This window comes from Gigantopelta aegis, chromosome 7, assembly GCF_016097555.1.
Source record: "Gigantopelta aegis isolate Gae_Host chromosome 7, Gae_host_genome, whole genome shotgun sequence".
NCBI lineage: Eukaryota > Metazoa > Mollusca > Gastropoda > Neomphalida > Peltospiridae > Gigantopelta > Gigantopelta aegis.
This window is the reverse complement of record NC_054705.1, coordinates 2457873-2482327: the sequence shown is the minus strand read 5'-3', so window position 1 is coordinate 2482327 and position 24455 is coordinate 2457873. Positions and strand designations below refer to the sequence as shown.

Genomic DNA, 24455 nt, shown 5'->3' with positions numbered 1-24455 from the left:
TTTCATGTCTGTCCTGTGTGGAAGATTTTTACAAGCAGAGCCTTGCACTGGTCTCTAAACCTCAGATTGCAGAAGCCGTAAATGATGGGGTTGGATGCGCTGTTGATGAAGTAGGACCTCAGGAAGAAGTTGTAGGCGGCGGTCGCCCCCGGACTCAAGCTGTCGAACATTACCTTGTGGATCCCTCGAGCCGCCATCAGTCCCAGGTGGGGCAGAAAACTCAGCACGAACACCAGCGTGATCAGAAACAGCATGAACGTCGTTTTTCTGGCCTGCTGTACTCGCGCGGATTTCCCCGTCTTGACCGCTGGTTCTTTTGTGTCCAGCGTTGACGTCTTGCCATCGCATTCGTTTGTAACGAAGTCTGTGATTGGTTCGTTGAGCCGCGTGTTGATGGTAGGCGTAAGGTCATTGCTCTCCCCTGAGTCTTTAAGGTAGCGAACTCTCTGCCGCATCTGTGTGTTGGTGGCGAGTTTCGCTTTCGGTTCGTGTAACCCCACACGTTTTAAGACAGTCCGCCATATGTGGAGGTAGAGTACAACCATCACAGACACAGCTGTGACAAACAGAAGGAACAGGATCCCGTTATACAGAAGCGGGTAAATCGTTCCGATGAATCGATCGTCCGTGGAGCAGTCGGTTCCGTTAATATTGGAATATTTCGTCAAAACTGTTCTCGGTCCGTACAGAACAAAATTGGGCCACGCGAACAACACTGCCATCGCACAACTCAACCCGACGGCGACCTTGGCCCAGTTTATGGACATCTGTTTGGCGAGAGGCTTGCAGATTTTCTTGTATCTGTCCGATGCTATGGCGACGAGAACTGCCGCAGATGTCATGGTGGTGAAAGCGTTACAGAAACTCAGCGCTTTGCACAGTTTGACGTTTTTGAAAGTGTAGTTTTGACTGAAGTCTACAAGTTCTCCAGGAATCGCGACGCAGCAGGTCAGAAGGTCAAAGAACGCAAGGGTCACGACGAAACACCGCGTAGTGGTGACCTTGAACTTCGTCAGGTAGATGTAGCACACGATGATGTTACCGACGGAACCGACGACCATGATGGCGGCCAGAAACACTATAGCAGTGAGGATCGTCAGCTCGAACTTGTCGTTCAATGAATGAAGATATTCGTCCGCGTTTATCGTCTGCGTAGTGTCCTTTCCAGATGTGTTGGTGAGTCCCACATAGATCATGTACTTTACTGCAGGCATGATTTATCTGAAAATGTAAGAAAACTAAATATTTCTTCTTCAATAATGACCAACAGCTTTGTTGTTGTTGGGGTTTTTTGTTTTTTGTTTTGTTTTTTTTGGGGGGAGGGGGGTGGATTCTTTGCGCGTGCGTGCATGTGTGTAAAAAGGTATATGCATGCATTATAGATCTAAAATGAGCATTTGATTCCGTGGATAGGAGTAAACTATTGCTCTTATGGAGATTACAGGCAATGTTCTTAAAATTATAAACGCTCTGTATGCCAGTGTCACATATAGTGTTCAAACTGATAAAGAAACATCACAATCATTTCAGTCAAATGCTGTTGTTCGACAAGGTTGCATTTTATCCCAACATTGTTCAACATGTTCATTAATTAATTTCAAGAATATATATGCAGAATTGTTGATTAAACACAATGCGTCTAAGCAGATGGCCTCCTGCTTCAATTGAAAACATCGCATGGATTACGGTTGCTTCTTAAAGGGACATTCCTGAGCTTGCTGCAATTTTTAATATGTTGTCGACTAACAGAGACTTTTTAACGATTGTAATTACATATCAAATATATTTTCCTGCATAACATATTAGTTGCTGTATATAAAACGTGTTACTGATCGTTCTGATATTTGTATAAGCGTAAATTTCATTTTATTTCCAGTTAGGGCTTCTTACAAATATTAAGACGACCAGAAACACATTGAATATACAGACACTGATATTCTAAACAAGAAAATATATTTAATATGTAAGTTTAAGCACAGAAAAAAATTATTAGTCGGAAACATTTTACAATGCAGCAAACTCAGGAATGTCCCTTTAACCAACTAGATAAATACTGCAAAGGGCAACAAATGATCATGTATGGCATCTTTCTGGTAATATAGTACCAGTAGTATCAAAATATACATATCTAGGAGTAATTTTAAAGAATGCTCCAAAATCCATTTGGAAAAAAAAAGAAAAAAAAGACTGGGCTGTTTTTACAAACTACAGAAAGAACTCTTGGATCAGTGGACATGTCATGTCAGTTATTTAATTATCTTACTGAAACTATCCTTTTACATACCAATGAAGTCTGAGGTGCCCAATTCATATCATTAACATATTCATATCTTAAAATTATGCAAGTCAACACTATAATTTAATTGAATTAAGCAATCGTGCCCATAATTGGGCTTCTAGAGCTGAGCTTGGTCTGTACCCACTTTTATTATCTGTATTAAAAAGAATGGTAAATTGTTACTAACAATGTAGTATTACAATATGTTTTTTCTGAATGCACTAACCTTGTTGTGAAAAGAACTGGTTGGCTATATAAACTTTATTGTTATATTGATAATTTAAACCAAGAAAGAAGTATTGTAAATTACCCAGCTCGTCTTATTAGTGCGACTAAAGCTAAACATTTAGACCTTTTTAGGGGAAATCTTGTTGCTTCTGTGAAATGATATAAAGTAGTGTCGGAAACAGAATAAAACTGATTTTCGTCGATTATGTCTTTCATATTAAACTGACAGGTAAATATTTTGTAAATACCTATTTAATGATACTCTACCTGATTTAGCATTTACTTGTTTGGGCTCTCATTGATGTACAAGGTGGTGTTTACTTTTGAAATTAAATGAAAGATGTCAGTAAACAGGAGATTTGTGACCTTTATTGGAATAGACAGTTTGAAGAATATGTGTCAATTTTATTTATCCATAAGCAAACTTTTAATTTAAAACTGCAAGATAACTGATTGTTTTCAATTGCAGCATAAATTATTAATTTTAACCAGCATATTTAGTGAATATAAATCCAATATAAATATAGTAGAAATTTACACAATCTTGCAATCACTTAAAGATGCTATATCAGAAGTTATATGTGAGCATCTGTTTGTGATAAAGATTCTCCAATAAAAATGTATTTTCTACTGGTTGATAGAAATAATTTCCTATGTTTTCCCCTTCATCTTCTTGTTACAATTATTACATGTGCTAGTTGTGCGATGCATCCTCTGTCCGAGCCATACTATTTAACACACGCCATCAAAATGCAAATTAGGGCCAATCAAATATTCGTGTCGCTCGAGGGTGTAGGTCCAAACGTAATGTGGCGTTGCATGTGTGTGTGTGTGTGTGTATTTGACAGCGTTATGTCGCGCGCTATTTTTTATTATTACTTCTCTTTTTTTCTTTCTTTTTTTTCCATAAACGCTCTGTCATAGCGACAATGTTTAATGTTAGTTAAGGATTATAAATCGAGTTGAAATGGGTATCTGCGCTATCTCAAACTGCAAAATAGTATGTTAAAATTACCGTACACCAATCGCAGGACTGGTTTGTGAATGAAGGGGGTGGGGGTCCAAACGTTACGTAATATTTGGGGGGCGTATAATCTAGGTTTACGGAGCGTTACATAGAAAATACTAAACGAGTTCCCGTGTGAGACCGTCTATATTACAACGAGTTTATTTTTAATCTGGCGAAATCGCGCGATGTACGATTAACGACACACGAGTTGTAATATAAACGGTCTCACACGGGAACCAGTATAGTATTTCATTTATTACGCCGCACATCAATGAACAAAAATGACGTCATATTGTGGCTACTTCATTGAGCTATTTATCAATGAAACTTTGCATTCCGACGTCACACATCTATCAATGATGTTTACACAAACAATAGTATAAAACTATTCAAGGCTAAACTAAATTATTAAAATATATATCTTGTTAAATTATGCTGCAAACACTAATTATATATAGCATTTTCCGATTTAAAAATATGAATCGAAAGAACCATGTGCACATTTTTTGCATAAAATTTATGCGGAGTTATACATTGTGACATCTCTGCTCACGTGATCGGAGGTCATAACCTCTCAAAAAGACGTATTCTCACATGTGAAGAGACGATAAGTATCACATGGGATTCTTTTCCACCGCGGTGTGATAAAGGGGGGGTGGGGGGGTCTAATTTGGACATAATAGCGTAACGTAATATCTGAACAGCCCCATTGTAACTTACTTTCTGTCAAGTTTCTCAGACAAAAATGATTTCACCTTATGATCTTGGACTCATGCAATTTGTTGGATACGGATGCCTTGATATGTGTGTTGTTGTCATGCATTTGTACTGACTCCGACGCCAAATACCGGCCTCGGTGGCGTCGTGGTTAGGCCATCGGTCTACAGGTTGGTAGGTACTGGGTTCGGATCCCAGTCGAGGCATGGAATTTTTAATCCAAATACCGACTCCAAACCCTGAGTGAGTGCTCCGCAAGGCTCAATGGGTAGGTGTAAACCACTTACGCCGACCAGTGATCCATAACTGGTTCAACAAAGGCCATGGTTTGTGCTATCCTGCCTGTGGGAAGCGCAAATAAACCCATAGACAGCATAGCATATACGACCTTTGAGGCCGTGGTGTACTGACTGGAGCGAAAAATAGAACAATGGGACCACTGACGGGGATCGATCCCAAACCGAATGCGCATCAAGCGAGCGCTTTACCACTAGGCTACGCCCCGTCCCTTATATTCAAATTAAAGTAATCAATCAACCAAGTTTGAATTATTTGTGACTTGAACGGCATTCTGAATCGAACAGTTACCCTCATCCAACCGAAACAAATAGGCCTACCCACATCCTCATGATGCATGGCACTGTCAGTTACCAACATCACACGCAATTTTTGATGCCTGTTATCTAATTCCTAAATACTCATCATGTACGTCCAGTTACCCGTATGTGGTTATCCCCTGTGATAGTATGAAAACAGACGTTCCGTGTGGGAATATCTATACACTTTAAAGCTTTTTGTTATTTTTGTCAGACGCACATTGCAAATTACTTGGCGATTCTAGACTATTATTCACTGTCATACACTAGTACCATAATGCGCTGTAACATGGGCGTCAATCCGGCTTTAAAAGTGTGTGGGGGGGGGGGGGGGGGGGCGTGTTAGTGTGTCTGTGTGTACATTGTGTGTGTGTGTGTGTGTGTACATCGTGTTTGTGTGTGTGTGTGTGTCTGTGTGTACATTGTGTGTGTGTGTGTGTGTGTGTACATTGTGTGTGATTGTACATCGTGTGTGTGTGTGTGTGTGTGTTTGTGTCTGTGTGTACATTGTGTGTGTGTGTGTGTGTACATCGTGTTTGTGTGTATGTGTGTGTGTTTGTGTGTGTGTCTGTGTGTACATTGTGTGTGTGTGTACATTGTGTGTGTGTGTACATCGTGTGTGTGTGTGTGTGTGTTTGTGTGTACATTCAGGCATCGAAATAAGCATTGTGTCTGGTAACCCATTTACAGGTTACCACAAAATATAGGCTGGTAACACATAGGTTACCACAACTATATGAAAGTTAGAACTGAATTCCTGTTACTACTACTTTTAACGCCCTTGTATGTGTGCCAGATGATTATTGTAGTATACATGTATTTATGATTCATTCTGTATGTCATCACTGTTCTTAATGTATTACATATAATTCTTTACAAGTATGTGACTCATATTTAATAACTGAACAATTGAATAAATAAATTGATTAAAATTAAAATGTTCTGTTTTCTATCTTCTCGTATTTTATCATACAACAATGAAAGATAATAATAATTCTGAAATTGTATCGGTACGCGCGAACATCGGTACGAGAAATGAAATCCGGAAGTAAATTTATCTAGTGGGCACTGCTTAAACGCGGAAACCGAAACCGATATGTATTAACCTGCTCATATACCACTGGAGTTTTGAGCATGTCTGTCGCGGGTCCGGTCTCTGGATAGGCAATGGCCTGACCCGCGACAGAAGCTTAAATGTGGATTGCCGAAACTGCTTGCAATTGCACAAGTGCGCACAAACATCGGTGCAAATTCGTACGAGAAAACGAAACGCGGAAGTAAATTCATCTAGTGGACGCTGCTTAAACGCGGATTAACTATAACTGCTTGCAATTGCACAAGTACGCGAATATCGATGCAATTCCTTACCAGAAAATGAAACGCAGAAGACCGGAATGCATTGTCTGGTTTACGTTAAGAAATTTTTGTCGAGAACGAAACACCGTTCTCGACTTTTCTTACATGTGGTAACCTCCCGGTAACCTGAACGACCGTTCTCGACTTATTTCGATGCCTGTACATTGCGTGTCTGTGTGTGTGTGTGTGTGTGTGTGTGTATGTGTGTGTGTACATCGTGTGTGAGTGTGTGTGATAAAGGAATGTGAATGAAAATCATAAAGCTACACATTAGTGGTTAAACGTTTAATTCAAGGAAACAAATCCAAATTGCAAATCAAAACGTTGATGTCTGACAGTTTAACAAAATAGTTGTCCGTTTTAAAACCGACCAAAATCAGTACGTCGTGTGTCGCTTTTTTTCTTCTTTTTTGTTTGTTTTGTTGTTGCTGTTGTTGTTGGTGGTGGTGTTGTTGTTGCTTTTGCTAAACGAAAAAGTGTGTGTGTGGGGGGGGGGGGGGGGGGGGGTGGGGGGTAGACATTTATATAGATTGTCCCCCGGCGTGGAAAAGTGAGGGGGACGCGTCCCTACCCCCTCCCGTCCCCCACCGATCGACGCCCATGCGCTGTAACACTATAATGGATTAATCTAATAGTACAGGGAACGCCTTTTTTTCAGACTATTAAATATACTGTAAGTTCTTTATTTCAGAGCCGATTGTTGTCCAAATTGCACACAAAAAAGAGTGTTTAGTTGTTGGGGTTTTTTTTGTTGTTGTTTGTTTTTGTTGTTTGTTTGTTGTTGTTTTGTTTATTTTTACTATTTCCAAAACACTTTTACTTTTCTTCTTACGTCAAACCAAACTGAAATTATTTTTTAAAAAACAAAACAAACAACAATACATTTTCATAGATTGGTGGGACGGATTGTAGGTGTGGTCATTACAAAATAATATTATATAGGCCTACATATAAGTGGTGCAGTTGTTAACAATTACCATAAATTACTCTCCTACCTTTATTACTAATATATATTCCTCACATTTTGCCAAGACAGAAATCGTGGGGAAAAGAAACATTACAATAACACAGATTTCACATACCAGATTGTAACTATGTCAGCTATATCGGTTTCGCCGAGATCTCCTCTGAAAGTGTGTGTGTGTGGGGGGGGGGGGGGGGGGGGGGGGGGGAGACAATATGCACAATATGAACTAGCATTTAATAAGTGCCCCCCCACCCCCCAGTTGCTGCCATCTTCCGACGCCTATGATTAACTAAGATGCATTGCTCACCTCACTGGCGTAGGAAGCGCGGCGGGGGGGGGGGGGGGGGGGGGGGGGGGGGCATATATTTTGCTTTATATTTGCTTTATAATAGTGTAAAAGTGTGTAAATATAAAAGTGTGCCCACCCACTTTTTGGCACCTTCCTACGCCAGTGCACCTACCTTTAATTACCGTTAAGATTTCTACATTTTGTCCAGACAGGCATCCTGATAAAAACTATTATAATTACACAGATTTCACATACGAAATTAACCATATCAGCTATTGCTATATCGACTTCGCTGAGATCTCTTGGAGGAAAAGCCTATAATTTTTCGCCGACTGCCATTTTGCTTTTTTTTTTTTTTTTAAATGTAAAACTTTTTAAGTGGGGTGGAAGCCTCCGAACAATGTGACGCAATTAATACGACGCCATGACAATTACTTTATAGCATACCTCGATGGAACAAGTCATGTGCATACGCTATATTGTCGTATATATATTGACCCGTTCCATCGGGTGGTGCTAACTAATCACTCATACACCAGGTACCGAACGCACACACACACACACCTGGGGCGGATCTAGAGGGGGGTCCAAGGTGTCCGGACCCCCCCCCCCCCTCAAATTTGAGAAGTGCCCCTTTTATTTAGGATTTTTAGGGTTTTTTACAAATTTATTTAGGTTTTGGGGTTTTTTTTGTTTTTTTTTTCCAGCGTCCCTGTTGTAGCCCTATTATATTATGGTCCATGTGAACTGTGTGTATTTTTTCAAAAGTGCCTTTTCATAATGATATGGTGCCCTTTTTGTCTTGGACCCCCCCCCCCCCCATCAGAAAAGCTGGATCCGCCCCAGCACACACACACACACACACACACACACACACACACACGCACGTATACAATTAAGGCCTATACAGCGTATTTAATTTAGGCCAAGAGAATGAAAGTTATAGATTTGCGTCCGAACAATTTTAAAAACACATGAGGCTTTTTTTTTCATTATTCATTATTTTTATTGATCTATTATTCCCATAGTAGAATCAAGTCCAAATGAGGTCTTTGACATGTTTGAAGGTGGAATATAAACTATTGAACATTTTTAATTTCATGCTTGAGGATTCAATGCTCTACTGGGCTACACTTCAGAATTTATGACGGAGATGGCAGTTTTGGCGCGAAGGACCTCGTAGACATTACCACTATTGACGATTTGGAACTTGAATTTGTGTGATGATCATTAAAGGCATATTGTCACAGACCACTGACCTGTTTAAAAGTCTGACAAAGTATTACCTGAACAAAATGTATTTTATTTGTCCCTAAATGTACTTATTCAACCATCTTCATAACCACCATACTCCATTTATTAATTATATTTTGTAAAAAGAATTGAATTATGGCAATGGTCCATAATTCAAAAAGTAAAATTGCCGAGATGGTTGACATGGATTTCATTCCATCATGGTTCAGTTAACTTAAGGTGATGCGATAGCTAGATTTGTTTTCCAACAATTAATGCAATTTTTATTTATTATCCATTTTTTATTATTATTAATTTTTTAAATAAGGTCCTAAAATCTGTGACAGTATGCCTTTAAGTGACTTTTTTGTGCAAATAATAATTTTGTTTTGTAAATAATGAAAATTTAGGCGGTACTTTTCACGGCATGCGGGCGGTGGACGCAAATCTATAACTTTCATTCGCATGGCCTTATCTCACTTGCGCTCGCTGTTAGGTTTTACCTAGTTAATATTCATTGTTTACGAAGCCAAAACAATAGTGTGAAAAGTGACCTTAGTTAATTTTATGCTGATTAACTATGGGAAGTTCTGCAAAATAGTATCAGTGGCGTAGGAAGGTGCGGGGGGGGGGGGGGGGGGCACACGTTTATATTTATACACGTTTACACTATTATAAAGCAAATATATAGACAAAATTACATATACGTAGGTTTGTATTTATTACATACCCTAAATTGGAAAAAAAATTCCAAATAATAATTCAGAAATTGTAACACTGCTAGATAATAATATAGTTCTATTTAAACAATAAACAGAAATAAGAAAGAACGAGTGAAAAGTTACCTATAATTTTAATGATATTGTTTGAAATGCCTTTTAAAGACAATGTAATAGCTAAAATTCACGAACAATATAATATTTAATTTGCTCGTAATACGTCAGAAAACCTTCAGCGTGCCAGTTTTATCAACGAAGAAAAATGTCAAGAATTGTTCACTCAGTGTCTGATTCGTCATCGGTGTGTTTTCTTTTATTGATGTTCATGGAATTATTCGTTGCTGAAAAGTTTAAGTTTATATTAAATATGCCTCCATAAATCATCGCTCCACTGAATAATCCGGATGACAGTTCATTCAAGTTTTCTACGTTATGAGACCGCATTGTTGCTAAAGTCGACGACAGTCACTTTTCGCACCCTTGTTTTGGCTTCGTACACAATAAATATAGCATATCTTACAGTCATTTCACTAGAAATCCATATTTCGTAAAAGGTGCAATTTTTTAATCACAAGATTTTGTTCAAACACATCCAGGTGCATTAGTAATGTTAAAAAAAAAAAAAAAATCAATAGCAATTTTACACTGGAATTTTTACAAAAAGGAAACGTCATGTACCCAGTTTATGGTTATTATAAGCACAGGTGCTTGATTAGCGGATATCAAAATAAATTCTTATTATTTTTTAAATTAAAAAATATTTGCAAAATAAGCTAATAAAAACAATACAAAACATCATCTAACCAAAATTTTACCTTTCTGTCACGTATTTGAAAGTGTCTTAATATCGACCCCCGTCTACTATAATAGTTAAGAAAGGTACGACACTCGCCATTTTTCCTATGTTAAACGATATTTCAAATGCTTTGACGGAAGTGACGTCGTATAGTAAAAAGTTTACCAAGAGTTCAGCCCCTTGCATATAAGAAGCCATTCGTCCCTCGTACAGATGCGTACAGACTTTTTCGTCTCCATTTTCAACAGAACTGTATTTTACCGATTGAAATATACGTTTTGGGAATAAAACAATAAATAGTAAGATGCTTGTGTGTCATAAAAATAAATAAATTGTAAAAATAAATAAATTGTATCATTTAATATTCAACAAAGATTATTTTTTCCGTTTTGTTGTAATTTTAATACTGTTGTCATTGAAGAAGGCTTACAGAGTACTTAACAATCCAACATTATGACTTGCATTTATATACTATTTCTCTACATAAATATATATATATAGGTGTGTGTGTGTGTGTGTGTGGATTTATGTATGTAGATGTGGATATATACATGAACTACTCACATTTTTTCATGTATGAGAATTTTTAAGACATTAGTCTTTGAGAGTGGAACACTTGTTTTAGTGTTTGGAGTGGAACACTTGTTTTAGCTTTGAGAGTGGAACACTTGTTTTAGTCTTTGGAGTGGAACACTTGTTTTAACTTTGAGAGTGGAACACTTGTTTTAGCTTTGAAAGTGAAACACTTGTTTTAGCCTTGGGAGTGGAACACTTGTTTTAGTCTTTGGAGTGGAACACTTGTTTTAGTCTTTGGAGTGGAACACCTGCTTTAGCTTTGAGAGTGAAACACTTGTTTTAGCCTTTGGAGTGGAACACTTGTTTTAGCTTTGAGAGTGAAACACTTGTTTTAGCCTTTGGAGTGGAACACTTGTTTTAGCTTTGAGAGTGGAACACTTGTTTTAGTCTTTGGAGTGGAACACCTGTTTTAGCTTTGAGAGTGAAACACTTGTTTTAGCCTTTGGAGTGGAACACTTGTTTTAGCTTTGAGAGTGAAACACTTGTTTTAGCCTTTGGAGTGGAACACTTGTTTTAGCTTTGAGAGTGGAACACTTGTTCTAGCCTTTGGAGTGGAACACTTGTTTTAGCTTGGAGAGTAGAACACTTGGTTTAGTCTTGAGGCTGGAACACTTATTTAACACTTGAGAGCGGAACACTTATTTATGTCTTGAGTGGAACACTTGTTTTAGTCTTTGGAGTGGAACACTTGTTTTAGTCTTTGGAGTGGAACACTTATTTCAGTTTTGAGAGGGGCGGTGTGCAGGAGGGATGAAATGTCCTGTGAATGAACTTCTGGTGAATGATCTTCTGGTGGAGAAGCAATTTCCCTTTGGACAATGCGAAGCAATCACGACTTTGCCAAAATTCCCTTTTGACTTTGCCTTGTGCGACGATATGATTTTGATTACAATATATGGTTTTGTCGTTCACATTCTTTGTATACATGTAGGAAAGCCATGTTATTCAAAATATGCTTTAATCATGTGCCTTAAAGACACAAAGGACAAGTGTATACAGCATCAGGATTGGAACTTACGACCCAGTCATCGTCATCGTCCAAACCAATACAGTATCTATGGTACCAAATGGAACAGAAATCACAACAAATCCAATCTGTGGCATCCTCGTACAATTTTGAACATATTCCGCAACAGTCACTAGAGCCTTTAAGTGTTTCGTTGATTTTGGTCATTATTTTGTTTTTTTCACTTTGTTTTTTACCTTTACCTTTTCCTTTTTGTCTTTTGGCAGTTCTTGTTTTTTGTGCAGATTTACTTCCTTGTTTTCCTGTTTCATTTGGTTCTTCTTTCCTATTAGAAGAACTAGGGCCAGCAAACACATCTGTATGCTGTAACTGTGTTTGAGTGGGCAAGTTAGTTTCAGCGTGAACAACATGTTTCTGTAGTGCAGGCTTATTAGGATCAGAATCTGAACAAGATCGGATTCCATGTTCATCTTCCAGCAAAGACGGGTCAACAAAGTTTGTCATTTCTTTTAACACTGTTATCAGCTGTTTGCCTAAAACCTGTTTTGAATTTGTGGTTGATCTTGAAATGCCATAAGCTTTTAGTAGTTGCACAAGGTAATTTTTGAGAAAACGATCATAAAATGTTGGATCTTGTAGAAACGCAGCTTTTAGTTTCAAATGAGAAATCATTTTATTTTCCGACTAGTCTGATTTAATAAACTTCATGTCCAATTTAAATACTTTTGTTTCCTCCTTTTGCATAACTTTCTTCCTTAAAGCTTTGCCTTTCTCCACTTTGATTGAAATCAAGTAATCCTTTCTGAATTGTGATTCAGAAACAGCAAGGAAAAGGTTGATAATTTTGTTGAAAAGAAGTTCAAGATTATGGCATGTACTGGCCAAACTGTCACAAACTTCAGATGTAATAATTTCATCTTCTTTTTCTTCTGGGGCAACATCAGCAGGTGTTCTAATGTACAGATAGGAGTTGGTAAAATATTCCAAACGTGATACATCTTTTTTAAGTATCGCATGAGCGTAACAATATAAGTATTTTCTATGTTTTGTCAGATTTTTCGTGGACAAGAGAGATCGTGTTTTTTTCTCGAGTATCTCAAAGAATTCAAATATTCTGTCGTGTATGTTTGTTAATCCTTCTGATATATTTTGTTTCCTTGCCGTTTCATTCAAAGTTTCTTCATAAAATGTAATTTCCTGTATTTCTGTAGCAGATACACTCATTTCGTTCAGAATTGCACGGCTTTCTTGAATTTGTTTGACATACTCATCCATCCCTGGAAGAAACAAACTGTTATGCAACCTTCGGGACAGATTGTATTCACATTTGGCCAATACATATCCACCGATATACCGAATTTTCCCTCTTCCTTCTGAAGACAATTCTGATTCCAGAGAGATTTCGCTGTGTGAAATAGGTGGATCTTTTTTAACAGACTTTGCCTCTTCTTCTAGGTAACGACTTTGAATGCGAAACATAGCACTGGTTAAAAGCTGTTGGACCATAACACCATTACCAAATTTCAAAGTTTCTTCTTTGTATTCCATAGAGTTCAAATACTCATTGAATTCTGTGTAAAAGTCTGTGAAGTGTTTTTGCCTCATAAATCCCTTTTCTTGTGTATAGGAAATGGTGTAAATGTTCCTCACTTTTTCTGCTTGTGTTGTGTACCAATTTTTTACGAGAGTTTTATTCATCATAATGTGGTTCAGCGCCCTTTCACTTTCTTTTTCACGTGGAGTACATTTGAAATCTTCCAGTACATGTTGGAATATTTCTGTTATTTCACTAGTATACTTAAATTATACTATTATAGCAACATTTTCGATGTTTTAATTGGCTGTAGATAGACACTCGGGATTATCGACTGTCAAACAAAATGTCGGAAGTATGCAACCATGCAACTAGTATTTGTATATTTACAGGGGCGTGCGCAAGGGAGGGGGGGTTGGGGTCGAACCCCCCCCCCCCCCCCCCCCCCCCCCCCCCCCCCGCTCAAGGCGAAAAACAATTTCATATCCCGATTTTTAATGTAATTTCTTTCCAAAAAAAATGTGGTCAGAAAGCAGCTCGGCTAGCCAGCAGAAAACACCTCAGAATAGCCCTAGAAGGGGTCAATTTTTCAAAATTTTCGGGGGGGAAGGCCCCACAGACCCCCGACCCCCCCTGCAAAATTTCCTGCGCACGCCCCTAAGGGGCGGCACAGTGTAAAAAAATAGTGATACGGCTCGTGGTTGCCAGACTCGCCTTTCAAATTGCTTGTAAGGACATTTTCACAGATATAACAAATATACTCCCCCTACCCCACCCCCACCCCCACCACCCACCCCACCCCCCAAAAAGAAGTGGTACGGCCATGCCGTAGGCCTACATCTTTAAAAAGTGGTACGGCCATGGCTGTATCGTCTGCGCCGCCCCCCATTTATTATTTTTTTATTAGCTTTAATCTACAAAAACAATTAGAATTATACTTAATCATAAATGTTGATAAGTTGAAAATCAAGGAAATTAATTATGTTTTTTGTTTGTTTTTTTAATTAAATGAGTAACATTTTATGGTTACATCCATTCCTATTGTTTTAATGTTAATTACTAGACTGTACTTGACCATGGAAGTAAAACTAAAATTGCCATAACTTTCTTAATTATGGAAGTTATGGCAATTTTAGTTTTACTGTTTGTTATAATCTTGGTACCTCTTTAACGGTTATTCCTTGTTCTTTATAATGGTTTTAATTTCACTCTAATATAGTAATATATATATATACTAAAAGCACATACCTTCCAACAATTAACGCCCTTTAACATACTATTAAATTTATTACAATTTATTTATTTTTGACCCGATTGTGTTGTAAGTTGCATATAAAAATAGTATGTTTTTGTTATTTCCCAAACACTTTTACTTTTCTTCCTACTTCAAACCAAACTGAAATTATTTACAAAAAACGTGTTTGTAGGAGGATGCTTATACGTCCATGTTTATACGGCAACTTTAAGTAAAATTAACAATAAAACATTTTTATTTCACAACATATCATGTTCAGGTGTAGTTATAGTATAACTAGAGGACTGACAGAATCGAAAATAGAAGTGCTGTGCTTCTTAATGGACAAAAATGTCTAACACTGATATGCGATTCAGTGTAAATAAGCCATTTGTTTTCACCCAGTTCACTGGTTGCTAGGCATGCTAGGGTGAAGGTCAGCGGATGTGACGTGCAACACGAATCGGAGAATTATAGTAGACGGGGGTCGATATTAAGACACTTTCAAATACGTGACAGAATGGTAAAATTTTGGTTAGATGATGTTTTGTATTGTTTTTATTAGCTTATTTTGCAAATATTTTTTAATTTAAAAAATAATAAGAATTTATTTTGATATCCGCTGATCAAGCACCTGTGATTATAAGGAGATGCAAAGTGACGTCAATGGAATACTGATGTCATATAAATTCAAAATTAGCTGTATTATTACAATGCTGCGACACATTAAAATAAAAACTAGTCTACTAACCTTGACCCTTGTCAAATTCCTATAACAAGCAGACAACGCTGTTTACAGGTCGTACTTTCTTTCTTTTTTCATAATTCTGGACAAAATATTAAATTGAAGTTTTGAAAGATGAAAGAAATAAAACGTACCTTTTGTCAAATATATCATATCACAAAATTACGGTTGGAGATATTTTATTTATTGAAAAAGAATAAGAATTGTGTACGATGTAACAAAGCCAAAACAAGGGTCCAAAAAGTGACTGTCGTCGACCTTAACTATAGTGGATTAAAAGCTCGTTGGTTAGTAGTGTTCCCGTCTCAAGTTTTGGTATCGCCCTCATTAAATTGTAAATATTTGTCACCGTTTTCGTCTGTTTTCAGTTCAAATTTTCCACAAAAAAACATTTTAAACAAACCAAGCACAAACTTTGTTTACATATCGCGAAGGGCATTCCCAGTAACCATGTGCTATAAATAGTAGCGTTGAATACGGTATAGTTCCGGCAGTTGACTTGAATATGTAATAAAAAGCAATATATCCTATTGAATATTGTAAAAACCTGTTCAGATATACTGATTATAACGTTTTGTATAACTATTTAGAATACTGCAGGTAATATTAATTAATCTGAACTGAATGAGTCATAACTTACCCGCGGTGGGCGTCTATTAATGTTATTGTAAGCAAAAAACCTTTACAGCTACAAAACGAAACTGTCCTCTTATGGACGCGGCCATATTTGTTCTGACGTAACCTTTAGGATGACTTATGACGTCAACCTGGGTCTGACGTCAATAACTGTTTGTTGACAGTGAGGCCGACTTCTGGCCAGCTACTCGGGTAACGCATGTAGCGATTTTGACCTGATCATGTGACTATTTTCGACGAAGAGAAAGTTCAAGGCAGCTACCAGTTATGATCATGGATCAAGTGGTGATCAACTTGTGTAGATGACGTCACAAGTATGACAAGGGGAAAAGTAAAGTAAAATTATGGTTACCGGTAAAGTAAAATTACCACGTTTTAGATACGATACACTATAAAACAAACTGTATTTATACATATCGTCAACGTCCCTAACTGGTAATTGTTTTTTGTTTGTTATGTATTGCATTGTGATTGTGGTGAGCTTATTTATATATGAAACTACGATGAAAATGTGTTTATTTTTTGCGTAAACGTGTCCCCCCCCCCCCCCCCACACACACACCCCTATTTCTTCTCTCTCTCTCTCTCTCTCTCTCTCTCTCTCTCTCTCTCTCTCTCTCTCTCTCTCTCTCTCTCTCTCTCTCAACTTATGTGTGTATGAAACAAAACTGATGGTGCAATAATTAGGCATACCTACTCTGAGCTTTGTACGATGAAGTTGGTTTGAAATCATCTCCGTACCCCCCCCCCCCCCCCCCCCCCCGCCGACCCTTGGGGTTGTGTTGAACGTGCTTGGTCCTTTGGTCAAGTCAAGTACCGTATTCAGCATGTCGGCAACGCGACTATTGTCACCCTTCTATACGGTGACAATAAGCCGCGTAGATCGACAAGTAGGAGGAGAAGGAGACCCACGGCAGCTCCGGCGGGATTAAACCCGTCTGCTCAGAAGCCAGGGGCGGTCCCATCCAAGAAGAAGGCGAGACCGACAGGGGTGCCTCGGGGGGGGGGGGGGGGGGTCCAAAACCGGCGGCTCAACTCTCAACTGCCGGGGGCGGTCCCTTCTGCTTCGACGCACCACACTACTCGGCTACAGACTACGCCAGGAGCGCGCAGTGGCGGTCACTTCTGTTCCAGCAGCGCCACAGATGGAAACAGACCGGCTACCTGCGTCTCCGCGGAACCGGCAGCTGAGAGAGAGTTGGTCTGTAGCCGAGTAGTGTGGTGCGTCGAAGCAGAAGGGACCGCCCCCGGAAGTTGACCCCCCACCTCCCGAGGCGCCTTTTTCTTGAATGCAGATGGGACCGCCCCTGGCGTAATGCTATGAAATTTTCTGGCTACGCCCCTGTATTTTGTTTCAGTACTGGGGCTGATATTCCGTTCTTTTATAATATTATTAACTTTGGCAAGCATTAAAGACATTTTTTTTTTTTTTTTTTTAACTTTATATTTCAGCTAAAAACTGTATTTAAAATATAATTTCAACGTAATTTTGAGGTAACCGATCAGGTAACCTACGGGTTACGCAAATATAATTCACGTAACCGAACAATTCGTTACCTTGGTAAAAACCACGTGAACCGACTTCCGGTTCCCTCAGATTTCGAAATATTGTCCCCTGCTAATCTAATTTTCACGTTTTTATGTTTAAGCTGATAAATGTTGATAAAATACCAAAAGAAGTTGCATATTACATGTTTCACAAGGCTATATACTAGTAAGTGGACAATGAATTAATCCATCTACATCCAGGTACAAGTGTCTACCATGGCTATTCTAGCAACTGCTCCCAACCCTGCGTTAGAAAGTATTGTGGCCTGATACATCCCAACAATTGGATTAGGTGTTAAAATGCTTGATGTTCACTACAAAGTTTGGGTCTCAAAGGCAGGGAACAAAGGGTCATTCATACAGCCTAACATAGTCTGATTTTCACTACAGTGTTTGTGTCTCAAAGGCCGGGAACAAAGGGGCATTCATACAGCCTAATATAGTCTAATGTTCACTACAAGGTTTGGGTCTCAAAGGCAGGGAACAAAGGGGCATTCATACAGCCTAATATAGTCTGATGTTCACCAGAAAGTTTGGGTTTCAAAGGCAGTGAACAAAGGCGCGTTCATACAACCTATAGCCTGATGTTCACTACAAGGTTTGGATCTCAAAGGCCGGGAACAAAGGGGCATTCATACAGCCTAATATAGTCTAATGTTCACTACAGAGTTTGTGTCTCAAAGGCCGGGAACAAAGGGGCATTCATACAGCCTAATATAGTCTGATGTTCACTACAGAGTTTGTGTCTCAAAGGCCGGGAACAAAGGGGCATTCATACAGCCTAATATAGTCTGATGTTCACTACAGAGTTTGTGTCTCAAAGGCCGGGAACAAAGGGGCATTCATACAGCCTAATATAATCTGATGTTCACTACAGAGTTTGTGTCTCAAAGGCCGGGAACAAAGGGGCATTCATACAGCCTAATATAGTCTGATGTTCACTACAGAGTTTGTGTCTCAAAGGCCGGGAACAAAGGGGCATTCATACAGCCTAATATAGTCTGATGTTCACTACAAGGTGTGGATCTCAAAGGCAGGGAACAAAGGGGTATTCATACAGCCTAATATAGTCTGATGTTCACTACAGAGTTTGTGTCTCAAAGGCCGGGAACAAAGGGGCATTCATACAGCCTAATATAGTCTGATGTTCACTACAGTGTTTGTGTCTCAAAGGCCGGGAACAAAGGGGCATTCATACAGCCTAATATAGTCTGATGTTCACTACAGTGTTTGTGTCTCAAAGGCCGGGAACAAAGGGGCATTCATACAGCCTAATATAGTCTAATGTTCACTACAAGGTTTGGGTCTCAAAGGCAGGGAACAAAGGGTCATTCATACAGCCTAATATAGTCTGATGTTCACTACAGAGTTTGTGTCTCAAAGGCAGGGAACAAAGGGTCATTCATACAGCCTAATATAGTCTGATGTTCACTACAGTGTTTGTGTCTCAAAGGCCGGGAACAAAGGGGCATTCATACAGCCTAATATAGTCTGATGTTCACTACAGTGTTTGTGTCTCAAAGGCGGGGAACAAAGGGGCATTCATACAGCCTAATATAGTCTGATGTTCACCAGAAAGTTTGGGTCTCAAAGGCAGTGAACAAAGGCGCGTTCATACAACATATAGCCTGATGTTCACTACAAGGTTTGGATCTCAAAGGCCGGGAACAAAGAGGCATTCATACAGCCTAATATAGTCTGATGTTCACTACAGAGTTTGTGTCTCAAAGGCAGGGAACAAAGGGGCATTCATACAGCCTAATATAGTCTGATGTTCACTACAGAGTTTGTGTCTCAAAGGCAGGGAACAAAGGGGCATTCATACAGCCTAATATAGTCTGATGTTCACTACAAGGTGTGGATCTCAAAGGCAGGGAACAAAGGGGCATTCATACAGCCTAATATAGTCTGATGTTCACTACAGAGTTTGTGTCTCAAAGGCCGGGAACAAAGGGACATTCATACAGCCTAATATAGTCTGACGTTCACTACAGAGTTTGTGTCTCAAAGGCTGGGAACAAAGGGTCATTCATACAGCCTAATATAGTCTGATGTTCACTACAAGGTTTGGGTCTCAAAGGCCGGGAACAAAGGGGCATTCATACAGCCTAATGTAGTCTGATGTTCACCAGAAAGTTTGGGTCTCAAAGGCTGTGAACAAAGGCGCGTTCATACAGCCTAATATATTCTGATGTTTGCTGCACGGTTTGGGTCTCAAAGGCAGGGAACAAAGGGGCATTCATACAGCCTAATATAGTCTGATGTTCACTACACGGTTTGTGTCTCAAAGGCAGGGAACAAAGGGGCATTCATACAGCCTAATATAGTCTGATGTTCACTACAAAGTTTCGGTCTCAAAGGCAGGGAACAAAGGGGCATTCATACAGCCTAATATAGTCTGATGTTCACTACAGAGTTTGTGTCTCAAAGGCAGGGAACAAAGGGGCATTCATACAGCCTAATATAGTCTGATGTTCACTACAGAGTTTGTGTCTCAAAGGCAGGGAACAAAGGGGCATTCATACAGCCTAATATAGTCTGATGTTCACTACAGAGTTTGTGTCTCATAGGCAGGGAACAAAGGGTCATTCATACAGCCTAATATAGTCTGATGTTCACTACACGGTTTGTGTCTCAAAGGCCGGGAACAAAGGGGCATTCATACAGCCTAATATAGTCTGATGTTCACTACAGAGTTTGTGTCTCAAAGGCCGGGAACAAAGGGGCATTCATACAGCCTAATATAGTCTGATGTTCACTACAAAGTTTCGGTCTCAAAGGCAGGGAACAAAGGGGCATTCATACAGCCTAATATAGTCTGATATTCACTACAACGTTTGTGTCGCAAAGGCAGGGAACAAAGGGGCATTCATACAGCCTAATATAGTCTGATGTTCACTACAGAGTTTGTGTCTCAAAGGCAGGGAACAAAGGGGCATTCATACAGCCTAATGTAGTCTGATGTTCACTACAGAGTTTGTGTCTCAAAGGCAGGGAACAAAGGGGCATTCATACAGCCTAATATAGTCTGATGTTCACTACAGAGTTTGTGTCTCAAAGGCAGGGAACAAAGGGGCATTCATACAGCCTAATATAGTCTGATGTTCACTACACGGTTTGGATCTCAAAGGCAGGGGAAAAAGGGTCATTCATACAGCCTAATATAGTCTGATGTTCACTACACGGTTTGTGTCTCAAAGGCCGGGAACAAAGGGGCATTCATACAGCCTAATATAGTCTGATGTTCACTACAGTGTTTGTGTCTCAAAGGCCGGGAACAAAGGGGCATTCATACAGCCTAATATAGTCTGATGTTCACTACACGGTTTGGGTCTCAAAGGCAGGGTGAAAAGGGGCATTCATACAGCCTAATATAGTCTGATGTTCACTACAGAGTTTGTGTCTCACAGGCAGGGAACAAAGGGGCATTCATACAGCCTAATATAGTCTGATGTTCACTACACGGTTTGGGTCTCAAAGGCAGGGAACAAAGGGGCATTCATACAGCCTAATATAGTCTGATGTTCACTACAGAGTTTGTGTCTCAAAGGCAGGGTACAAAGGGGCATTCATACAGCCTAATATAGTCTTATGTTCACTACAGAGTTTGTGTCTCAAAGGCAGGGAACAAAGGGGCATTCATACAGCCTAATATAGTCTGATGTTCACTACAGAGTTTGTGTCTCAAAGGCAGGGAACAAAGGCGCGTTCATACAGCCTAATATAGTCTGATGTTCACTACACGGTTTGGGTCTCAAAGGCAGGGGAAAAAGGGTCATTCATACAGCCTAACATAGTCTGATGTTCACTACACGGTTTGTGTCTCAAAGGCAGGGAGCAAAGGGGCATTCATACAGCCTAATATAGTCTGATGTTCACTACAGAGTTTGTGTCTCAAAGGCAGGGAACAAAGGGGCATTCATACAGCCTAATATAGTCTGATGTTCACTACAGAGTTTGTGTCTCAAAGGCAGGGAACAAAGGCGCGTTCATACAGCCTAATATAGTCTGATGTTTACTACAAGGTGTGGATCTCAAAGGCAGGGAACAAAAGAGCATTCATACAGCCTAATAGACAATCTCTACCCTCCTCTTCACAGCTACTTGAACAAAAATGTTATATGGTTCATCTGCAGGCTTTAATTTGGAAATTGTCCTTGAGACTGATCCACCGAATTATAAAGTAACTCAAAGACTAAAGTCAGAACCAATTTATCAACCACGATAAATTAATCTACCTTTAATTACTGTTATATTTTCTCCACTTTTTGTCCAAACATAAATCGTGAAAACAACACTACATTGACATGGATTCCACATATTAGACTGAAACCATATCACCTATATCGACTTTTTTAAAATGTCCCAGGACAAAAAACGTGTAATTTTTCATTATCTGCCATTTTCCTTTGTTGTCGAATAGTCTTCAAGATGGGTGGAAGCCGGTTATATATAGGCCCTACCCTCCCCCCTCTCTCTTTCTCTCTCACACACACGCACACACACACACGCACTCGCGCGTATTTATACGTCTCACTTGCGCTCACTTATAGGTCTAAAAAATAAAAACCGAATTAAATAACAACAAATAACCAAATACAAAAAACACAAGAACTCAAAAGCTTTTAAGCTCCACCATATGTAGTCGATCCTACAACCTTGAAATCCAAAATAAGCGCTCAACCTCTGAGCAACAACACAACAGCCAGCCACTTGACCGAAAACAAGAAGTATTGCGGCTTCACCATTCACAATATTGTCATCAACTTCATGTTGTCATTTGTATATGTTTAAAAACATACGACTGGAAAAACAGTAACACCAAACACACTTAAAGCTGTACTAGTTTATTAGAGCACTTTATCACTATATTAACCGTGAACACGAAGTCGATACCTCTTTAAGTTACGAATCTGTACACATCAACACATTTCATTTACATATGCTATTACAGTTACTGATGACAACATTGAACATTCTATTTCAAATTTTCCTCAGAAGCTGATCCATAGGATCAATGATTGAACAATGGAAATGGAACAATGATTTATTATTTTATTATTTTAAAAAATCGTCCGATAGCTTTAAAAACGTTTTCTTATGGATAGCTTCAAACACGTTTTTCTACATTGGTTAACAATTTTTCAGTTATTTAAAGTTTAATTTTCAGTCATTTAAAGTTTAATTATGTTTTTGTTTTTTTAATATAGTCGAACACCAAAATACATTTCATTTTCTACGGTCCTCCCCCTAACTCCAACACCAGAATCGACGAGCCTGAGAAAACTTAGTTTTCCATATTAAGTGTAGATAAGTATTAAATATGAGTACCATGGGCTTAAAAGGTGACTTGTGTACATTATATTAATGTGTTGTTTTTATTATTGAAAATGATATACTATTTAATTACCTTTACATATTGAAGACTATTTGTTTACGACATTTGTGAAGAAAAGGGAGATTTTTTAAGAAAAAAAAATATTTCCTCTTTTGGGCCTAAAATTTGTTTCTATATGACCTATGGAATTTCCAGCAATATTTCATTGGAATTGGTTAAGTGGTTTTGGAAAAGAGGTAAACTTTGAAATGTTTACACAAAACGGACAACTACGGACGGAAACCGATCACAATAGGTCACATGACACTAAGCATTATTTATTATACATTGTAGTTTCTAATAACAAAAAAACTACAACAAACAAACAACCCCCCCCCCCCCCCCCACCAAAAAAACACACAAAAAAAACAAAAAAACACCCACAAATGTAGGTTCCATGATTTAAAAGTATATATATATATAATATTTATTTATTTGATTTATTGATTTTATTTATTTATTATTATTATTTGTATTTATTTACACAAAACGGACAACTACGGACGGAAACCGATCACAATAGGTCACATAACACTAAACATTATTTATTATACATTGTAGTTTCTAATAACAAAAAAACAACAAACAAACAAAAAACCCAAACAAACAAAAACTGTAGCTTCCATTATTATTTATTTATTTGATTTATTTATTTTATTTATTTATTATTATTATTTGTATTTATTTATTTAATTATTTATTTATTATTATTATTTGTATTAAAAAAAATTGGGGGGGGGGAGAGTAGTTACAAATGGTATGTGGACCAACACAGCTAAAAGGGCAAATCAATGAAAAAACAAAGCAAAATAAAAACAAACAACAACATGACACAGAGGCACTTGAACATACTGTGGGCGGACAGATCCCCTGGGCCCGCCATGGATCCGCCACTGGCTTCGTAAAGTGTGAAAACAATGTCTTTTCACCGTCACGGTGAATTATCAGTGGCCTTGTCAAACTTTAGGTTAGTAATGCTACACTGTACAGCTACACATAACCAACATAGAATCCTCACCCAGAATGGGTCAATATGGCAAAGAAAACATTCACACGTTACCAAGGCAGTATTTCTGCCAGAAATATGTTTTTGGGGTATGGCGCTATGGAATTGAATGCAACCACAGTCGACAGTGGTTATGGGGGGGGGGGGGGGGGGGGGCCTTCCCAAGAAAGAAAATGGGCTAAATTTAGGGTTGGGTTAAGAAAATCATACATTAATATCAAGAGTAATTAATTTTGTCAAAAGGTTAACTTAAAAAAAAATCAGCAAAATATATTTGGGTATGGCGCCATACCCGTTTTACCCTCTGGTAGAAAAATCCTGCATGGTTATTGTGTATATAACAGACAAATGAAATCGACAAATGGCGCGTCATAGCACGAAAACAAAACTGCATGGTGTTAATATTCTTAAAGGTTCAATAATAAAAACATTTTCCACATTGGGCCATCATATTCTGAGCGGCGAAACTGAAACACTATCTTCTGACTTCTGTTTTCTTAAAATTGTCAATTCTCTTTCTGTCATTATCTGTCCTGTGTGCGTATTTACCGTAACACACAAACACACTACACACTTCATTATGAGCAAACATGTTTTGCCCCTCCTTGAAACATTCTTGCGTCCGCCCTTGATGTTCCCTCTCC

General features: G+C 38.6%; 1 protein-coding gene across 1 annotated transcript; it reads right to left on the bottom strand.

Annotated features, from left to right (window-relative positions):
• Nucleotides 1-15980, bottom strand: LOC121377536 (gastrin/cholecystokinin type B receptor-like). The gene is made up of 2 exons (XM_041505574.1): nucleotides 15885-15980; nucleotides 1-1221 (listed from the first exon to the last, which is right to left on the bottom strand). The coding sequence occupies exon 2, from the start codon at nucleotides 1212-1214 to the stop codon at nucleotides 3-5; it is 1212 nt and encodes a 403-aa protein (XP_041361508.1). The 5' UTR covers nucleotides 1215-1221; nucleotides 15885-15980; the 3' UTR covers nucleotides 1-2.
• Nucleotides 15981-24455: the final 8475 nt, after the last annotated feature.